Genomic DNA, 19,920 nt, shown 5'->3' with positions numbered 1-19,920 from the left:
TTTTCTAGGAATTCACCAACTCTCTGATACAATTTCAAGTCCCTTCTTTGTTAGAGTAAACTGCAGTAACACGGAGATGAATTTTCAAATCAGAATTACAAGTACCAGAGCTCTTCCCCAGCATCAGGTGTTACTCATCAGCTCAAGGGCACAGGTAATCTCAAGGCTCTGGTGAAGCTGAGAGAGGCCCAGGACTCCCAGTGCCACACACCAGGTTTTTTCTGGCTGCAAGAGGATGCACTCTGACTCCACTGTAACAGAAGAGGTCTTTAAGGAATGTTTGCAGCACCCATCGCTTATACAGGAAGGAGCTGCTTCAGTCATGAGGTAGCTTCATTTAATACTCCAATAGCTTCATAACTGACAGGATTTCCTGCTGCCTTATCCTGTAAAGCCATCAATTCCAGCACTTGTTTACCAAAAGCCATCAAGCAGACCAGGTGCCATCTGCTAACAGACTGCCCTGCTAGCATTAGCCAGGAGATCTGGTATTTGCACATTTACAAGATCTCACTGAATCTCTCTTGTTAGAAGAAGAGAAGAAATTCCAAGTCTGCCAGAAAGCATTTTCTTGTCATAAATATATCAACTCTGTTAGATGTTCACTTATATCAGTTACTAATTCAACCACATTACTACTCTGTCTAGTTCATTAGACAAGTAGTTAAATTAGTGGGAGAACCCACGTGCATTAAATGTAGTTTCTTGTTCTAATGCAGAATGATCAACCCTAAAAATGACCTGCTAATAATATAAGGTAAAATATCTGTAGAGACGTTATAAATATCTGTAATTATAATTTGTGCTGAACTGTTTAAATAAAAGAACATAAGGATCATAAATCCCATCGTACGGGTTACAAAGCCTTTCAGTATTACTTTCAACCAAATTCTAAAGTCAGTGAAGTCAGATTATTCATATTCAGTAGTCTTTTAATCAAGTCTTTAGACATGCAGTAATTGATTTGTCTACAGTATCTTTTACATTAAATGTCATTCCTTAATTTTTTTTTTCTGCTGAGTAGGATATCCCCTCTGAAGTTTCTGAGAGAGAGCTGTTAGATGAAGGTAAAGCCTGAAATGTTGGCTCATATAATATACATGCTCTGCTAGATGAACTTCTCCTAGAGTGTTAAAAGGGAGGTCATGGAGACACTGAGCTCTAAGACAAACTTGGCCTTGCCACTCTCCCGTCCATCGTCATTTCTACTTCCTTTGTGTCTAAAAACATCACCATCCAGGTGTGAGCCTCTGGGTCTGTTTCCTTTGTCTTGCTAGGGAAGACGAGCATGCCCTCATCCAGCAGTATTGCCAAACACTTGGAGGAGAGTCCCCAGTGAGCCAGCCACAGAGCCCAGCTCAGATCCTGAAGTCGGTAGAGAGGGAAGAACGTGGAGAACTGGAAAGGATCATTGCTGACCTGGAGGAAGAACAAAGGTGTGCTAGGCCTGGGAGAAGGAAATATGTCATCCTTTCTTTCATATGAATTTCACTGTAGCCGCCATTCATTCTCTTTTCAAGACTACTGTCTAAGAAATCATGATGGAGTGAAAATTGTAGAGGATATTAACAAACTGGAATGCTGGTTGCAGATACAGCAGCATTTGAGAGTTCAGTGATGATGTCTACTGGGACACTTGCTGAAAACTATGATTTTATTCATGAAGGCTCATCTTACTGTTAATACACATGTTCATATAAGAAGAACTAGCATGAGCTAAATTGGAAGTGCACAGACAATTTTGGAGAGACGATAATATACATGGTAGTCATTCTGTTTTTTGCCCCTTTCTCTATTAGAAATCTGCAGGTGGAATATGAGCAGCTGAAGGACCAGCACCTCCGAAGGGGCCTCCCTGTCGGTTCACCGCCAGAGTCGATTGTATCTCCCCATCACACATCTGAGGATTCAGAGCTTATAGCAGAAGCAAAACTCCTCAGACAGCACAAAGGTCGGCTGGAGGCTAGGATGCAGATTTTAGAAGATCACAATAAACAGCTGGAGTCTCAGCTCCACCGCCTCCGACAGCTGCTGGAGCAGGTAGGGTGTGTAGAATTCAGTGTCACACCTCCCCAGGCCACCTGTCCACTGCCCTGGGACTTGGTCCAGGTGTCAGGAAAGGCAGAGAAGTCCACTTTCAATGTCTTACCTCCGTAGTTAGTTTAGACTGGCTTAGAAATTTCCTTTTACATGTAAGCATGTAAATCCTCACTGGCACAAAAACTGTGTTTGCCCAGCTTACAGTGGAATTTCCCAATCTTCTTTAACACTGAACTGAACCTCAGTTCTGAACCGTTTGAGGGAAAATATCCTATGACATATATCTTCCTGATTTACACATGGGAAGCATCTGTGGATATTAAGGAAGCGCAAGAGACCTGAAATGGGCATTCTAAAGCTTTCTTCCAGTGAGGCAAGAATGCTGACTCCAAGAATCATTACTTTCTATTTTTAAGAAATTGAATAAAAGAGGTTATTAATTTGCTACTATTATTTCCTGACACTGGACCATGTTTTATGGGAGTTGCTTGCAAGCTTTCTGGATGATAAGAAATATAATTTACATCATGATGAATACATACATGTATGGATAATACAAAATAATACCTGCCTTTATAGAGAAATGCCAGCTCTTATTTTCTATTCTTTTCCTTTTCTTCCTCCCTCTCTTTCTTTTTTCTATTTTTCTTTCTTGATGCTGGTCAGGACCTACCAAACTGATTCTATAACTCATCAATGATTATTGCATTCAGTTTTGAAACTATACTTTGGAATATAAAAGAAGCATCAATACAGTTTCTGCCTTTTTCTGATGCCTGCCATCTTGTTAGAGACCATAGCAAAATACTTTCATATATAAAGAGACAGCACACTATAGGGAATTAAGTACTTGATGCACATAACAGTTAGGAATAGGTGTGATGTCTCAGAACTAGTGATGGAGAGACCTTTGCAGCAGGTGCTAGAGCATAGAGTCCCAGCACAGGGGCCCAGAGCTCCTCTCTGTTGAAGAATCCCTGACATCAACATGCATGTCATCCTTTGTCTTTTTCTCTAGCCTGTGCTGTGTGGAGCCCCTAGGCGGTATAATAGGAGTGCCTTTCTACAGAAATGATGTATTGACTCACAGCAGGAACAACTTTCTCTCCAGTGATCCCCTCAAATTTTAGAAAAATATCTTTTCACAGTTGCTCTCAGTCTTTTTAACTTGTCAGAATAATTCAAAACAGTTATTTTGGCCTTACCTACTCATAGATCACTCTTTATAATTTGACCATACACTTTTCTCTAGGTCTCTCAGTGTTTTAGAATTTGGGTGAGACCGTTCAGTGGAAGACTTACTTCGGGGCTTCCCAGTCCCACATATTTGGAAAGTAAGAGTTTACCAAGAGTGACCCAAGAGCTGGCTTTCTTGAAGCCCTCTGGAATGTTTGAGTCTTACTTAGTGCCAGCCACATGCATTGAAAAAGTTCCCTTTTTCATTCTGTGACCTTGAAGTTCCCGAACGGTGCTGTGTAAGGGATGGATTTTCTCTTGCAATCTCTTGTTTAGAATATGAAGTGTTAGTGTTAACATAGATGGAATCACTCTAGAAGGAAGCTGTGCTCAAAATCTTTATTTGCTATGGCTTGTTGATGCTCACAGGAGAGCAAAAGGCTTTTCTGTTCACCCTTGCCTTCCCCTACTCCCTCCATCCCTTTAGACATTGCTGCCTAATGGCTCATGTGCCTTGAGAATCTCGCAGTAATGCTTTTAGAAATAGCTGATATCCAAATGGCTCTCTATATCCAAGACCGCAGAGCGCTTATCTCTTCTAAACAATTCAGCATGATGAATGCCAGAAGGAGATGGAAAATTCAACTCTGATAGTAAAAACTGGCAGAACTACCTGGCTTCAACTAATATAGATTTAATGGAAAAATCTGCATGAACGAATTGTAACATCTGCATCCCCTATATGGTGGCTCACACTTTCTAATTCAACCATGCACTTGTCAGCATATCCATCACTGTTTCAAAGATTTGTGTGAGTGCATTTTCGAAGTATTTACGACGTGCCAGGCTGTTGTAACCATTTTAGAAATAGTCGTTCTTCACTCCCCTCACAAAACCCTATGACATGGCACTATTACCCTCCCCATTTTACAAATAAAGAACGTAAAGCATGGAAGGTTCTACAGGTTTCCCAGAATTACATAGCTTCTGAGAGACAGAATGGGAATTAGAATCCAGGCAATCTGAATCCATAATCATGCTGCTAACCATTCTCCAATATTGCCTTGAAATATGAGCTAATTTTGAAATTGGATAAATTTACTGTATAAGAAACCCAGTGCTGATGTTTAAAATATGAGTGAAATATGCTTCTGTATTCACTTGATTAACATTAAAATAATAGAAAAATTGAGGGGTAAAAATGATGTTGATAAATGAATTTTGCAGCATAACCAAGTAGGTTCTTCAGAGTGCCCAAGCAGAAAGGGAAGGGCCAAAGCCCCCACCAGCTGATGCTAAAATATGTTGAAAACATTTGAAGGCAAAGAACTCTCTCTGATTTAATTATCCATGGTGAAGGAGGGAAATTTAAGTAGAAAATGTTGTTCCTTGTGGTTACTTGAATCCTTTCTCTGCTTTAACCTCTGACTGTGATTCCAGCCTGAATCTGATTCCCGAATCAATGGAGTTTCCCCGTGGGCTTCTCCTCAGCATTCTTCGCTGAGCTCCTCGCTTGATCCAGATGCCTCCGGCCCACAGTTCCACCAGGCAGGTGGGTGTCCCCAGCACACTGCTCCGCCACCAAGTCGGCTTTGTGCCTTGCCATTTGCTTGTGTTTCATGTTAAGTAACGTTCTTACACACTGGTGCCTTAGGAAGTAAAAGAGTTTTGCATTTGGTCTTAAAAAAGTGCAGATCGATTTAAACAATGTCAAAAAGCAAACATTTTCGAATAAGCTATAGTACACTTGTTTATATGATCTGTACTAGTCGATTGAATTTTGGTGAAAGATGAAAAAAAACCACTCTGTCCTTTTAGAACGAGCAAGACATTATTTGCTTTGTGAATTACTTTTTTGGTACACTTTCTGTCTCTAAAATGTTACATTTGTACATATTCAGAACTAATAATATCATACCAAACATTATAGTTTTCTCTGCCCGGGTCTGGAAACTCATTTATTCACTTTTCTTCATCCTAATCCATGTAGACATCGTCCTGCCTGTTCCGTCAGAGGCAGAGGTCCCACGCAGTCTCTCCTTGGTCACAATGGGGACCTGTCACTGATGCTAGGAAAGACAATTTTGAAATTTATCCAATTTCGAAATTAGCTCATATTTCAAGGTAATATTGGAGAGTGGTTAAAAGTATAATATGGATTCAGATTGCCTGAATTCTGATTCCCATTGTGCCACTCAGAAGCTGTGTAATTCTGGGAAAACCGTAGAACCTTCCATGCTTTACATTCTTTATTTGTGAAATGGGGAGGGTAATAGTAGTGCCATGTCATAGGGTTTTGTGAGGGGAGTGAAGAATGACTATGTCTAAAATGGTTACAACAGCCTGGCACCTCGTAAATTAGGTGTTCGTCAATGACATTTTGTCATCCATGAAATTAAAATTCTAGAATTTTACTGAGAACTATATATTGTAACCAAATTAATTTGTTTGTGGGATATCTTTTGGTACATTAATCAGAAAAAGATTAAAATATTAAGGTTATTTTCATATTTTTTAAATAAGAGAATTATTTTGACTATAGATTATAGAATAAAAAAACACATCCTGGTGAAAAGTATCTTAAATAAGACACCTTCACTTTTGTGGCAGGATAAGCTGGCCTAAGCCGAAGTCTCCAAAAAGAAAGGAGGACGGAAAAGGAAAATTGGTGGAATTTTTTTTTGTAGGAAAAAATAGCTGGTGCAAAATAGTAGATTTCTAATTCAAATATTGAAATAATAAAACTATATTACTTGTTTTTCTCCTGTTTTTCAGTCCCATGGTGTGTGGATTCTTTCTACACGATCAAACATCTAGTACATTTTAATGATGTAAAATTATATTACCAACACTCAAGCAAAAATGTTTTGAGTTTATTCCCATAAAATTGTCCCTTGCAGTGGGTACTCTTTTCACATTGATATTTAGAGGCTGGTAGAAGTTCTTTCTCCTGAACTGGGGTTTTCGTGGAAGGCTAGACATTAATTTGAGAAGCTTTGTTGTTCTCTTTATTTGCTGTCACAGCGGGAGAGGACCTGCTGGCCCCACCGCACGATACCAGCACGGATCTCACAGAGGTCATGGAACAGATCCACAGCACGTTTCCATCTTGCTGCCGTGAGTATGAAAGATCACAGCACCACAGCTGTGCGTGTTCCTTCCCTTCTTCTGCATGTGGCCCTTGGTCTTCTTCCTTAAGATAACAAAAACCTTATTAGAAACAGGACTGAATATTATCTGAAAATAAGGCAACATTATATATGTTGATAAAGAAAATGAAGCTCAGCCTAGATACTGTCAAGTCACAGGAGCACAGTTGCAACGCAATTCTGTTCTTCGAGATTTTTCAGTATGCCCAAGAGGTGATAAAATGAAGGCAAATAAAAGAACAAGTCTGGTTTGAAGAAGAAAATATCCTCCTCTATGCAAGCTATTGTAAGGAACACATCTTAGTTCAAAGAAGAGCTCTCAGTGACATGCCAAAGAAGACATGAAAATAACCTTTCTAGTGAAATTTCCTCTTTTCTTCAAATGTTGTTCTCCAGTGTTGTGAGACTCTAGTACAGAAAGAGATTATTTTCATATTTTCCCATTTTATTCGTGCTGGTTTCTTTTCCCATGGAATAAAATAGTCATTGTAGAAAGGCCAAACAGTTTAAGGCGTCATAGATTAGGACCCTTTGAAATTCCCATCTGAACAACCAAGAACCAAAAAATAACCAAATCCAGGGGAAATTATATAATGATTCTTACTTACTCAGTTTTTCTAAATGTTTTGTCTTCAGCATCTTGCCACCTTGCAATTTTGGCTGGGCTCTCACCTAAAACACTTCTGGTGTTTCTAGCTGAAACAGATTACTTATATGTGTGTGTGTGTGTGTGTATAAACATACACACACACACACACATACAAGTATATATGTATAAATTATTTATATAAATATATATACACATATACAAGTATATATGTTTATATAAATATATAACATTTATATAAATGTATAGGAATATATACACGTAAATTTATATGAATATACATCTATATATATTTAAATATATATACACACATAAGTATATATGTATAAATTACTTTTATATAAATATATGTACATACATACAAGTATATATGTTTATGTAAATATATATCCATACATACAAGTATATATGCTTATATAAATATATAACATTTATATAAATTTATATAAATATATAACATTTATATAAATTTATATAAATATATAACATTTATATAAATTTATATATATACACACATGTTTATATGAATATAAATTTATATATATTTAAATATACACACACATACAAGTATATATATGTATTACTTAGTGATACTGCTAAATATGTGTATATACACACATACAAGTATATATACGTATAAATTACTTAGTGCTACAATTATATTTTAAATAACCTTTGAAAGTATATGAAGACATTATTTGTAATTTTAGAGTGATTTACTCTCAAACTGATTTTAAATCCAGGGCAGTCACTAAAATAAGAATTCATGTAAAGCATAGCCTCTTATTTTACCCTTTTCTGTCATATTGTTAGAAAATGCTATTCAAAATGAGGAAAAAGAGATCATCAATTATCAGGAGTGTAGATAAATAAGACATGTTGACTTCATTTCAAAATTATTCTTCATTTTATATGGCTTTGTAATTTTTAAAATGTCATTATTAGCAGACTATGAAAACAGCTATTTAAAATATACTTCTGGACCGGGTGCCATGGCTCATGCCTGTAATCCCAGCACTTTGGGAGGCCAAGGCAGGTGGATCACTTGAGGTCAGGAGTTCGAGACCAGCCTGATTAACATGGTGAAAACCCATCTCTACTACAAATACAAAAAAAAAATAGCCAGGTGTGGTGATGCAAGCCTGTAATCTCACCTGTTCAGGAGGCTGAGTCATGAGAATCACTAGAACCTGAGAGGCTGAGGTTGCAGTGAACTGAGATCGTGCCACTGCACTCCAGCCTGGGTGTCAGAGTGAGACTCTGTCTCAAAACAACAACAAAATAAAATATATTTCTTTCCGAATTTTCAGGAATATTTACCGAAAGATTACATTATGGTTTCTATCAGCACATGAATATATCTATTTGTATTTTGCCAGTGTGTTGTTGCCCAGGTTTTTATTTGTAGTTCTACTATAATGCTTCTCAAAGTTTGCAGAATCACATTTACAGTGTGTCAATCTCCACACCCACCTCCCTACCCTCAAAAGTACATGTGTGCGTGTGCACAGACATGTGCACACATATAGACACACTTTCGGCCCTGTAGAGTCTCACAAAAGCTTTAGAGGGTCAGTGAATGTGCACCTGCTACCAAATTGTTGCTTACTTTCTAGGCTGTGTAACCACCGTAATAGATAAACTGATTAAATCTTTTTTTATTAATTGTAATTCAAGGTCTAATTTTTATTTAGAGGTTTTGATTTTCAGTTGTCTGTTACTTAGTGACTAAATAAAATCTCATCATAGCCTTATGAGCCAGAATTATTCTTAAAGGAAATTGTTAGTTAAGCTTACCTAAATACCTAAATACCTTAATAATCAGTTAAAAGCAAATTCTGTACATCAAGGTGTGTTTAGAAGTTTTTATTTAATATGATGGTGAATATTTTCAATTTTAAAAGTTGGGAGTGACAGGTTGGGAAATGTGTTTCAATATATACCTTGTAATAAATATAAAATATGTAATTTCCATATTAAAAATTCTACTCTAAAAAGTGTGATTTTTACAAGTTCCATTTTCTAAAGAATTCATTCTTAAATCTTTCTCAAAGTAAATTCTGACATCTAGATTTTACAAAAGATTGACTCATGTGGTTTTAAAACAGAACATTGTGAAAACTAAATAATCACAATTTAGAGCAAAAATGAATTGTAAGAGGTAACTGTGTGTGTGTTTTGTATGGCCTCCCTTTAAAGGGAAGTATAAAATTCCTATTGGTTGGGAATCTTGTTAGCTATTCATTGATACTGGTTCCTGAGAGGAGTATACACAGTACTTTCAGTGGGGCCCATATCACAGAGGTTCATCCTCTCCCCTGCATTGGTCCCCTCTTCACCTGTGTCATTCTCAGTGTTCAGAGAGTGGCTTATGGAGCCCCGAGATTCCTTAATGTTTATTATGCTTGAATCACATTTGTCAAAAACGAAAAACCTGCCGAAATGCAATGATTTCCTTTTAAATAGGTGTGTAGATCAAATACCCATAGCTTTCTATTTGATAAAAAGCTGTTGGCTTAAAAGTATTGGTTTGGAGCAGCTGGCTTCATGTTCTCCTAGTCTTAACTTTGCACATTCACAAATATTTTTAATATTTATAGTTTTCTGAATGAGCATTACTAGTCATGTCTTCTTTTCAAGAATTCAAGCACATCCATGTATGAAATGATGAAGAATGTATTTTAGAATCCTTTGAAATATCCGTGTTATTATTTTCGGCTTCTGAAAGTTCTGCTAGTCACATTTTTTTCTCTGGCATTAAAAACTTACACAAGATAGGGACAACTTTTCATAAAAATAGAAGCTGAATTGACTTATTTGTAAAATTGATATGTATTTTCATGTTCTGCCTGTAATGATTAAACCTTTTAAAAATTGATACACAGTAGAAATCTCCATGGAAGGTAGACTTGGTGCCTAATGCATGTTTCTTTCTCTCTTTTTTTTTTTTTTTTTTTTTTTTATTTGAGACTGAGTCTCACTCTGTTCCCCAGGCTGGAGTTCAGTGGCACCACCTCAGGTCTCTGTAACCTCCACCTCTCAGGCTCAAGCAGTTCTCATGCCTCAGCCTCCCAAGTAGCTGGGACTACAGACACATGCCACCACACCCAGCTAATTTTTATATTTTTGGTAGAAATGGTGTTTCTCGATGTTAGCCAGGCTGGTCTCAAACTCCTGGCCTCAAGTGATCCACACATCTTGGCCTCTCAAAGTGCTGGGCTTACAAGTGTGAGCCATCACACCTTGTCCCAATATGTTTCTGACTTGCGTGAATGATTACATTTTCTTGCTGGGAGGGTTTCCTTGAAGTATTCCCAGATAGTACTCAGAAGGTTCTGTAGGATTCATTTGTTCTTTTGTCTCTTTGAAGTTGCTCAGCCAGCAAATATTTTAATAAGCCTTTGTGATTCCCAAAGCTTACCAACCACCTTTGGAGAATTTATCTAAACAAATCGGATTGGCACCCTCCCAATGCCAAGCCAGTCCCTTGAGCCCCTCTCACTAATGAGAACTTTAAAACTGCTTGTCGCCAGCATGCAATGAATTGATCTGCATGTTAATCTTGACTTTTGATCCTTTGTGGATTAAAAATTAGCATGGCCTCAAATGAATTTCCACTCTTGGCAATCTTGGAATTAAAATGAAACTCTGTCTTCATAAATCCTAATTCTGCAAATTGCCTACTTCAACATTACAGTTTTTTAACTCTGTCTACATATTGTTGCACATAACACTTTAGAACTCCTTTATCTGAATTAATAACCCAGTTGGTCCTGATAGCATCCTTGAATTATGGCCTTTTAAAGTCTTTTTTAAATTATTTATGTTGAGTCTTAGAGCAGAGAGAAGAAGGCATTTCCATCACTACCTGGTAAGGAGTTAAGGAAGGGAGTTTAACTGTACTGCCAATTAACAAATGTACATATTAAAATTCCCACTGACTGCAGTAACCATTTTTATTTTTTGGTATAAACTTTTTTGTCCGATTTTCATTTATGTCCTTCAAATGTATGGAATACTGGCAGTAAGCCAACTAAGTTTTGCTGATAGACCAACAAATGCTGTCAAAATTATTTTTGACCCACAGGCATGTTTTCTCTATGAATTGCCTATGTTTATTAAGCCTGAATGGCATTCATCAAAAACCCAAAACCCACCGCACTGCAATGATTTTCTTTTTAAAATATGTTTGTGTGATTTCTTCAGGCAAATACCCATAACCTTTTATTTGATAAAAGGCTGTAAGTTTAAAAGTATTGGTTTGGAGCAAAATGGATTAGACTTCTGTCCAGGGTTTGGCTATTTGTTACTTATTTTACTTGCAAGAGAAGCATAACTGTCTCTTTTAAAAAGAGTCTGTAAACCTATGGTGTACTTAATAATAATTCAATTCAGCTATCCCTTGGACACTGTGGAGGCCCACCCTTTTTTGGGGGGGAGGGGCAGAGTCTTGCTCTGTCATGAGGCTGGAGTGCGGTGTCACCTTCTTGGCTCAGTGCAACCTTCACCTCTTGGGTTCAAGTGATTCTTCTGCTTCACCCTCCCTAGTAACTGGGACTACAGGCACACACCACCACAACCAATTTTTGTATTTTTAGTAGAGACAGGAATTTACCATGTTGGCAAGGATGGTGTCTTGACCTCGTGATCAACGGGCCTCAGCCTCCCAAAGTGCTGGGATTACAGGCATGAGCCACCTCACCCAGCTAGGTTCACTCTTTTCCCCTGGATGTAACTTACAAATCTGGCAGAACTAGGCTCCTTTTAGCCCGATTTCTCCCCCAAATACTGGGGCTCACACTTTCCCTCCTGACGTCATAGAAAGGGCACTCTTCACTCCTGCTCCTTTTTTCCCACATAGCTCCTGACACACAGCATATGGTCACTGATGTCTTTTCCCCACCTCAGCATAGAACAGTGAGAGATAGAAGGAGTGCAGCATGCCAGATGATTAGGGACAACTCCTATTTGAGCAAGAGCAGATGTTGACATTACTGGGGACAGATCTCCTCCATTTCCCCCAGCATTAACAACGAGATGATTGTGTAGCAAAAGAAGGGATGAAAAGCAGATGCCTAGAGAGGAGATGGTAGTGGCCGCCCTTGCAGAGCCTGCCAAATCGTCTTCACCGTCGTGCGCTCTGAAACCAAAGAGGAATTGAGCTGTGTGCAAAAGCGAATTAGACACCATATTCTAACTCCTCTAGTATTCCTAACTGGGCCCATCTAAGGGGCTTTTATTATCCCACCTGTCCAGAAGGCTGCTGAGGATTAGGCCAGCACTTTCCTTGATGCAAGTGCTTGGCCACCATTTTCCTGGGCTGGGCCTTAAAGTCCAGGGTGTGTCAAGGGAGGCAGAAACCAAAGACTTATGCCTCCAGTGGTCCCTTGATCGGAATTAGTACTCAGCAAAGTAAGTAGAATGTGCTCTGTTCTGATACATAAACCAAATACAGTATGATTTAAATAGGAAATGAGATTTTTTGCAAGACTAAGTACTCACTGAATGCTTTAGTGTATGCACTAAATCTTAAATCGCATGGGATATGAGAAACTAACTGGGAAAACTAGCTCTCACTGAAGCATTTAGCCAGGAAAAAACCCTCAGAATGTGTTTCTTATTTTCCTATTAGCATCCATTCAACAGCTGGGCTGTTACTACCCCATGTAGAGTGATACTTTCCACGCATTTGCGTGCCTGAAAGTTGGAACCAACAGAGTGACAGTACTGCCTTTAACTGATTTCTTTTGTTTTCTCTTTTAGCAAATGTCCCCAGCAGGCCACAGGTAAGAGTTAATGGGTTGATTGGCTCCATGTTACTGATCCCAACCTAGAGTAAGTAGATTATCCACCAGTGATTTTTTACTCCTACTTAATTCTCCATGTAAGTAAGTAAACTTTCTTGACATTTAAATGTTAGTTGATTCTGTTCAGCAGTTTATCAGTCTGGGGGTGGGCTTGGGAGCCACTAGATACTGAAAATACCATGTGTTTATCCTTTGTGTTCTAACAGCTTAATGACATCCTAATGTGCTACATGAAGTCACTCTAGATAGATTTGGCCACCACTGCTCTCTCAAATGTCTACTTAAGGTGGCTATCACAAAACATTGACCTAAAAAGAAAAATGGCACCACAGAGATGGTTTTGTTGCTTTGAGGGGAAAAATATTTCAATTTTTTACTTAAAATTTTGCTGAGAACTGTTGGCAGCTGTAGCCTTATGCCTTTCAGTATTTTCTATAAACCAGAAAGTGTCTGAGAACAGGTCTCAGTTTAGAGGTTTACTTTGCCACGGTTGAGGACACACCCGCGAGAAAGAGACAAGTTACAGTAGGATTTGTAGTGTGTGTGTGTGTGTGTGTGTGTGTCTGTCTGTGTTTTCCAGAAAGAATTTTGAGAACTTCAATATTTGAAAAGGAAAGAGCAGGCAGGAGCTGGTAGAGAAACAGTCAATTATGCATTCGTCTCATGCTTAGTAAATCTGCATTTTATATAAGATAAAGTATGTCTAGAGTAGAAGAAGCAGTCAAATACACATTTTTCTGAGGGTGGGCGGAGAGATGACTTCTAGACCTGTCTTTGTCCTGTAAAGATAAGCTGTTAATTCACATTGTCAGGGTGAAATTCAACAGAACTCTGTTTTAGGGTAAAGATTTCGGGGCCCATAGGAATTTCCTTGTGAGCAATTTGTGAGCGAGATCACTGGCCTTCTCTCTATGCAACTGTCTGTTTAGGAAGGTGGTTTTGTGTGACTCAGCTGCCACACTTACTTTACATAGTGAGTTAGGGATCCTGAGATTTTGTTTTCCATTCCCATTTTCTTATCACATCCTTTTAGTAATAATGTGCCACAAAGCCAGGGTACCTTTGGAGAACATTTTCTTTCATGAACTTGTTTACTAGTCTTTTTGAAACAATGAAACCTCTGAATGATTGTCTTATTGGCAAGAAAGGCTGGGGATCTTAACTAAAAGACAGGAGTATGTGAAGTAGACGGTGTGGTGAGAGCTGTGGGTGTTCCCTTCTGCTTACTTCTGTTGTCTGAGTGAATTGGAAGCTGGGACTTTAGCAGGGAGTGAGGTTGGGGAGGAGGTGTCAGAGGTGTGAGGAGAGACTGGAGGATGTGTGATAGCTTCTTGGAGAACAGAAGAGCAGATGGCCTGGGAAATAGAGTGTGACTACAACCAGCATTAAAGGTGCCACTCATGAATTTCACATGAGGCCATTCTGCAGAGTTGTAAGTTGCCCCCTAGTCATATTCAAGTTCATGAGCACAGGCACCAGAGTGGGCCGAGTATTGCATTTAAAAAGTTGAGGTTGGGGTTTGGCAAAGTAAGTACAATAATTCAAGGGATGAGCAAAGACGTGATTATCATAATTGAACTAGATGCTTAAGCTCATTAGCGAGAGGAATGAGGAAATGTCCAGTGTGGGAGATAGAAATAAAGATGGGAGGATCAATGGATCCTATTATCAAAGGATGGATAAATTTGCAGTTGTAGGGGAAGCAAGCTGTGAAGGTACAGGTGGTTGTCAGAAGTTGTGTTGAATGATATTGAAATCAGAGGGGTTGCAAGTATTAGTAATGGTCCATATTTGGACATTTGTGTGAATGGCTAAGAAAGGTGGAGGACAGGACCTTTGAAAGAAGAGCTCAAAGAACCGAGAATCCAGAGTGTTAGAAGAATCATCTCCATGGGTGTTGAAATCACTAACATTTAAAAATAGCTTTAGAGTGGGTGACATTGAGCCATTTTTTTTTTCTTTACTTCAAGAAGTGAAGGAACATGACCCACGGAATCAGTAGATTACTGCATTATGGATTGTTATAGTCCAATGACATGAGATTCAAAGCTGAGTATTTTCAGGGAGAAAAGAAAAAAGATACCCCAAAGACCTCAATGAGGACCCAGAAAAAGACTTATGTAGCGTGTGACTAATTTGGGGAGGGTGGGCAGGGGAAGTACTATGTGAGAGGGTTATGAGGGAAGCTGTGTCTTCAGGTAGATGCAAATACTGATTCAAGCAAGTAGATGCAGGCAACATTCAGAGAAGGGTCTGGGAACATGGGTTTTGTGGATTGTGGGCCACATGACCTAATAGGACAGGTTTCAAGAGCCAGGAAGGGTGGGGCATGGGGACACAAAAAGGGGTATGCAGATCTTTGTATGACCAGTATAAATACAGGTAATAGAAGGGTGACCAGGAGTCTGGAGCTTTTTATGGTGACCCATTCAAATAAAGGATAAAGGGTGTGATGAGGTTAGTCCTGATGGTCCTCAGGTAGAATGAGGCTGTGAGTGACAAAGGCAAGGAAAAAAGGGAGAATCTTTTAAAATCTTCAGATACTTATGATAATACAAGTGCTCAGAATTTAAAGCAGGAAATGATCTTCAGAGGCCTTCTCCTTCTACTCCATTTTTAGATTTTAGAAATTGAGTTTACATAGAGCTAAATGTTTCCTGGTTATACAGCAACCTAATGGATGGAGCAAACATCTGACTCAATACAGGAGGCCTCTTTCCCATTTTCTTCCTTCCCTCTCCATTTATTTTTTGTTCTTTGCTTTCCTCGTCAGCATTTTCCTTCTCTTCTCTTTTCTTCGTTTTTTGTGTCTTGGGTCAAATGGAAATTCATGAAAGTATATATTTTCAGCTGGAGGGTTGAGCTAATATGTACATAGCATGATCTTAAATTTTTAGAATCCTGACACCTAAAATGAGAAGTATTATGTGTCTAATTAATAGAAATATCTAATTCTCAAGGGTAATGGAGTACATAGACATAATTCAAACATCCTCTTGGCTTTATATTCAACATGATTCAGCACCAGAGTTTCAGTTATCAATATTAATATGAAACAAAAAGTTCCTCTCCCATATAGAGTTAATCTCTCCCCTTCTCTGTCCTCAAACTACTTTGAATTTACTGTGGTTGGCACTTACCTCATATTAGAATTGAATGAGGCTGCCTGGCTGAGATATCTTTCACACCTGCTTCCCAAGAGAGCCTCACCTCAGTACAATGCCTGGAACCCATCAGCGTTTGCTGAATTTTTGCTCCCTCTAACATGGCAATCAGATGTTCAAAATGGAGAAGCAAGTATCTGAAGAATCCAAATTTGAATAGTCATGGAGAATAGGCTCTAGGCCAGAGTCAAATGAGTTTGCTGCTTTCAGCATACTGGGAAGACGAGGGGCTCCATGGGCAGCTTTTCTAGCAGCTTCATTAGAAACCTGCTTCTGGGGAACAGGACTTTATGCTAAAGCCTCCCATAAAATAAGGTGTAAAGATAGATGGAGTATCTTTCCTGAGAGTCCAGAAAGGCCTTTCATGATTTATGAGGCATGGTCCAATTTGGATGATTTCATTTTACAGAGAATTGAACATTTTCTTCTAATCTCAAAATCCTTCTAGAAGACCAAATGTTTGACCCTCCGTTCTAAAGGTTAATACCACTTCCATGAGTATGGCCTGGATTTATATTATTTCTGGCCTGGGACATTTAACTTTAACTGGCACCACTGCACACCTTTGGATTATGATTTCTGCCTTCTCTTCCTCATCTCTGGACTCCAGCTTGGGACTGAGATGGGTTGGCTTTGTTAGGATACCTCCTCTACAGATGACCCCCACAGTCCCCCAGGAAGACATGGGACATTTTCACTAGTCTCATTCATTCACCATTGATACCTCCAGCAGAAAGAAGTGAAGTCCTCTCAATTTTAACTTAGCTTCCAGCCTGGTCAAGACAAAAGACTTCCAGGCTTCCCTCTAAATCAGCTGCAGTGATGGAAAGCAGACTAGGTTACTTCAGCATGAGAGGGAGGGACCTCATTACAGGAAGCAAAAGTCATGTTAGAAATGCATGCTTGATCCTCAGTGCTGAAAAGAAGAACTAGAACTCAGATAAAGAATTTTCTCAGCAAGGCAATTTACTTTTGTAGAAGGATGTGTCTCACGGATGGCCCAATGGCGAGAGCACACCTGAACAGGGGAGAGGAAGGGGTTCTTATCCCTGATGCAGGTAGCCCCTAATCCTGTGTTGTTCCCCTATTGGCTAGGGTTAGACCACACTACTAAGCTGAACCCAGTTGGCGAAGTTGAAAAGGGCAGGAATGCAGCTACCCTGGTAGGAAGGCCAGAAGATCAGTTTCAGCAGGAGTAGCCATTGCAATGGCAGGGGTAATTCACAGAGTGGGTAGCAGATGTGGAATGTGGGCTCTGTAGATAAGGACTGGTGGGAAGGTTGTTTACCAGGGCCAGGGGAACACGGAGAATAAGGAAGTCTAGCCTTGAAAGCAGGGAACAAAGGACAAGGAAACTTCAGCTAGCTAAACCTTTGAAGAAGAATCTCCTACTGTATTTAACAGTCACATAGGAGTTAAGACACCTTCTGAAAGAAGCACTTTTATTTCCTTGAAGAATTGACAGATCTCTGCTACGTGTAATGTTTTATGCAATTGTTTGACAGTGCTATTTTCCCTTCCCACAGGCAATGTGAAGTATTCATCTGGTCAACCAATGTTTCCTGATGTACAGTGTTGTCCTTTTCAGCAAACACCAATTCCAAATTCCATTTGATCAGAAGCTCCATGGCTCCTTCACCCACAGTGTTGAGTGGTGACTGTGTGTTCTACTGAAAGAGTAAAACACTGACTATCCAAAGAGAAATGGATATTTTGTTTTTATAATAACCATATATTATTGTTTTCTTCTTCCCTTTCTATGCAACTGTAAATTAATGAACAGAGAGGTATTTGGAAATGGTAATACGTTTGTCACAGATTTCTATAATGTATACAGCATTGGGAAAGTGGGTGGGGGCTTTCTAATATGATACCGTCTTTTTAATAACCATGACAAAATTTACATAAGAATTAGAAGACCACTTTACATTTTTACATTCCTTCTGCTGTTCATATTAACCTTGCACAATAACTTCATTATTTCTTTGACTCTTTTACCACACTGTTTTGGTTATTTATAGTTAATCAGCCATATAACCAAATAGATCCCATATATTTATTTCCATGATTTGGCCATATTAATAAATTCATAAATTTCAATCAAATATATATTTTTACCTATGGTTTAAGCTACAGCCCTGTGTATGCTGTTTAAATTTGCTTCTCATTGCCCACTTACTTCTTTCGTGACCACTTGGATAACCGTAATAAAAATCCTATGGGCCTAAATGGCATTTCTGCTGGGATATTTTTTCCTGTGTTTTATTCTTTTTTTTGTATAAGTAGGACTTAATTATTTATTTTATGTCTTAATCTATTTGATAAAAAAGACTCCATTATAATAATCTCAAAGATTATTTTACCAAAGTTTGCCCATTTAAGCATGTTTTCATTTTGACACAGAAACAAAACTTGGTACAACCTTACTTAGTTCCCACATCTTGATTTTCACCATCACATGCACAGCAGACCTTACCTATTGTGATACCAGAATGCACCACTGTCTTTAGTTCCCTTCAAAGAGAATTTTATTGTTGTTTTATGTTTTCAAGTCCTTAATAATTCTTGAAACTCCTGTTTTCTTACTGAAAGCAGACACACATTTAGTGCATGGCTTATTTTACCTTTTGGGTAAAAGAGCAGATGTTTTTATACCATTCACGTAATCAATATATTTGGAAAGAATGTTTATCAAAAGTCTATGTCACTGCTTCTACAGAAGAATGAAATTAATGCTTTGATGATGGTACCTCCACCTATATGTTTGAGTGCATTCAATTAAGTATTTTGGTTCAACTTCTGATTTAACATTTTATTGATTCAGTTTAAACATGTTACTTAATTACCAAATGCAGAGAAACCAAAATACAAGTGAAAATAATGTGTTTTGACTCCAACATATGTGCATTTAAAACATAAAGACATTTTTTAACTTTGAGTTCTCTTTTTCTTGGATCTGGCCAGAAGGAGGCTTAAAGTTAGAAATTGCTATTATTTTAGAATAGGTTGGGTGGGTTGGGGGGCAAGGGTGTCTATTTGCAGCAGAGATATTTTGAAAAGAAGAAAATTGTTTTATATAAAAGGAAAGCCATGACCACCTTTCTACCTCAGATCCATCTTCCTTCATTACATTGGAAATTGCTTTATGCTGCTGCAGTCTGCAAAGTCTAGAGCTTTTATCAGGCCATGTCATACCCAAGAAAGCACCTGCTTAAAGAAAACAACTCCCTGGACTCTGATCTCCATGTTGTAGATTTGGTGTCTTCCTTTTCTTACTTTAAAAAGTCATGTGTTAATTTTTTTACTGCCTGTGTTTGTAAGCCAAGTGTCCTCTATCTGCTATTAAGGAAAAGCTACATAAAACACTACATTGTAACCTTCTAAGTAACAATAAATAAAAAGAAATATATTGCAGTAACAACAATGGGAAGTAAGTATGTATTTCTTTTGAAATATGTGGTAAAGAACTAATCACAGACTATCATCTAATCTGGTTACATATTGTATTTTTCATCCTGAATAAAAGTAATTTCAACACAAGATGACTTTGATATTTTTCGGCTGGTTCACTGATAGAATCTGGGCTTTGAATGCACATTTATGGAAATAAGAGAGAGAGCCTGTATCCTGATACATCTACGCATTTTCCTGCAATTTCTCTCATACGCACTAACCGTCTCCCGTTGCTCTCATTCTCTCTCTCTTCCCCATCTGTTACACATACATATAATTATATGATTCTCTTTCTTACAGGTAAAAGGTTTATTGATAGAGAAAAGTAATATTGGATATAAAAATGTGTACATAAAACCTATTGAGTGTTTTAATAACTAGATGCTATTGACATTGAGTTCTTTTCAAATCTACTTTTAGTTTCATGCTCTTAAATACTGTGCTTTTTATCCATGTGCTGGACTTTAGCCACTCTAGTAGGTTTAATCAATTTCTGAAGCCATTCAGTGGGAAACAATGTCGAG

At 38.3% G+C, this 19,920-nt stretch overlaps 1 protein-coding gene across 14 annotated transcripts in view; it reads left to right on the top strand.

Moving 5' to 3' along the window:
* The window catches only part of UTRN (utrophin), a 536,298-nt gene extending 516,815 nt beyond the window's left edge, over positions 1-19,483 (top strand). For 8 of the 14 annotated variants that reach the window (XM_032274353.1, XM_032274355.1, XM_032274349.1 and 5 more), the window contains 6 exons: positions 1,278-1,436; positions 1,800-2,040; positions 4,657-4,768; positions 6,241-6,333; positions 12,736-12,807; positions 17,470-17,528. In XM_032274353.1, the coding sequence (XP_032130244.1) occupies positions 1,278-1,436; positions 1,800-2,040; positions 4,657-4,768; positions 6,241-6,333; positions 12,736-12,806 (676 nt within the window). In that variant the 3' untranslated portion in view covers position 12,807; positions 17,470-17,528. Of the gene's footprint in view, positions 1-1,277; positions 1,437-1,799; positions 2,041-4,656; positions 4,769-6,240; positions 6,334-12,735; positions 12,808-17,469 lie in introns of all 14 variants that reach the window. The other 6 variants (XM_032274352.1, XM_032274350.1, XM_032274358.1 and 3 more) reach the window with 6 other exon arrangements.
* The last annotated feature ends 437 nt before the right edge of the window (positions 19,484-19,920 follow it).

Source organism: Sapajus apella, unplaced genomic scaffold (genome assembly GCF_009761245.1).
Source record: "Sapajus apella isolate SASKATOON/1434 unplaced genomic scaffold, GSC_monkey_1.0 scaffold6, whole genome shotgun sequence".
Classification (NCBI taxonomy): domain Eukaryota; kingdom Metazoa; phylum Chordata; class Mammalia; order Primates; family Cebidae; genus Sapajus; species Sapajus apella.
This window is presented reverse-complemented; position numbering and strand designations above follow the sequence as displayed.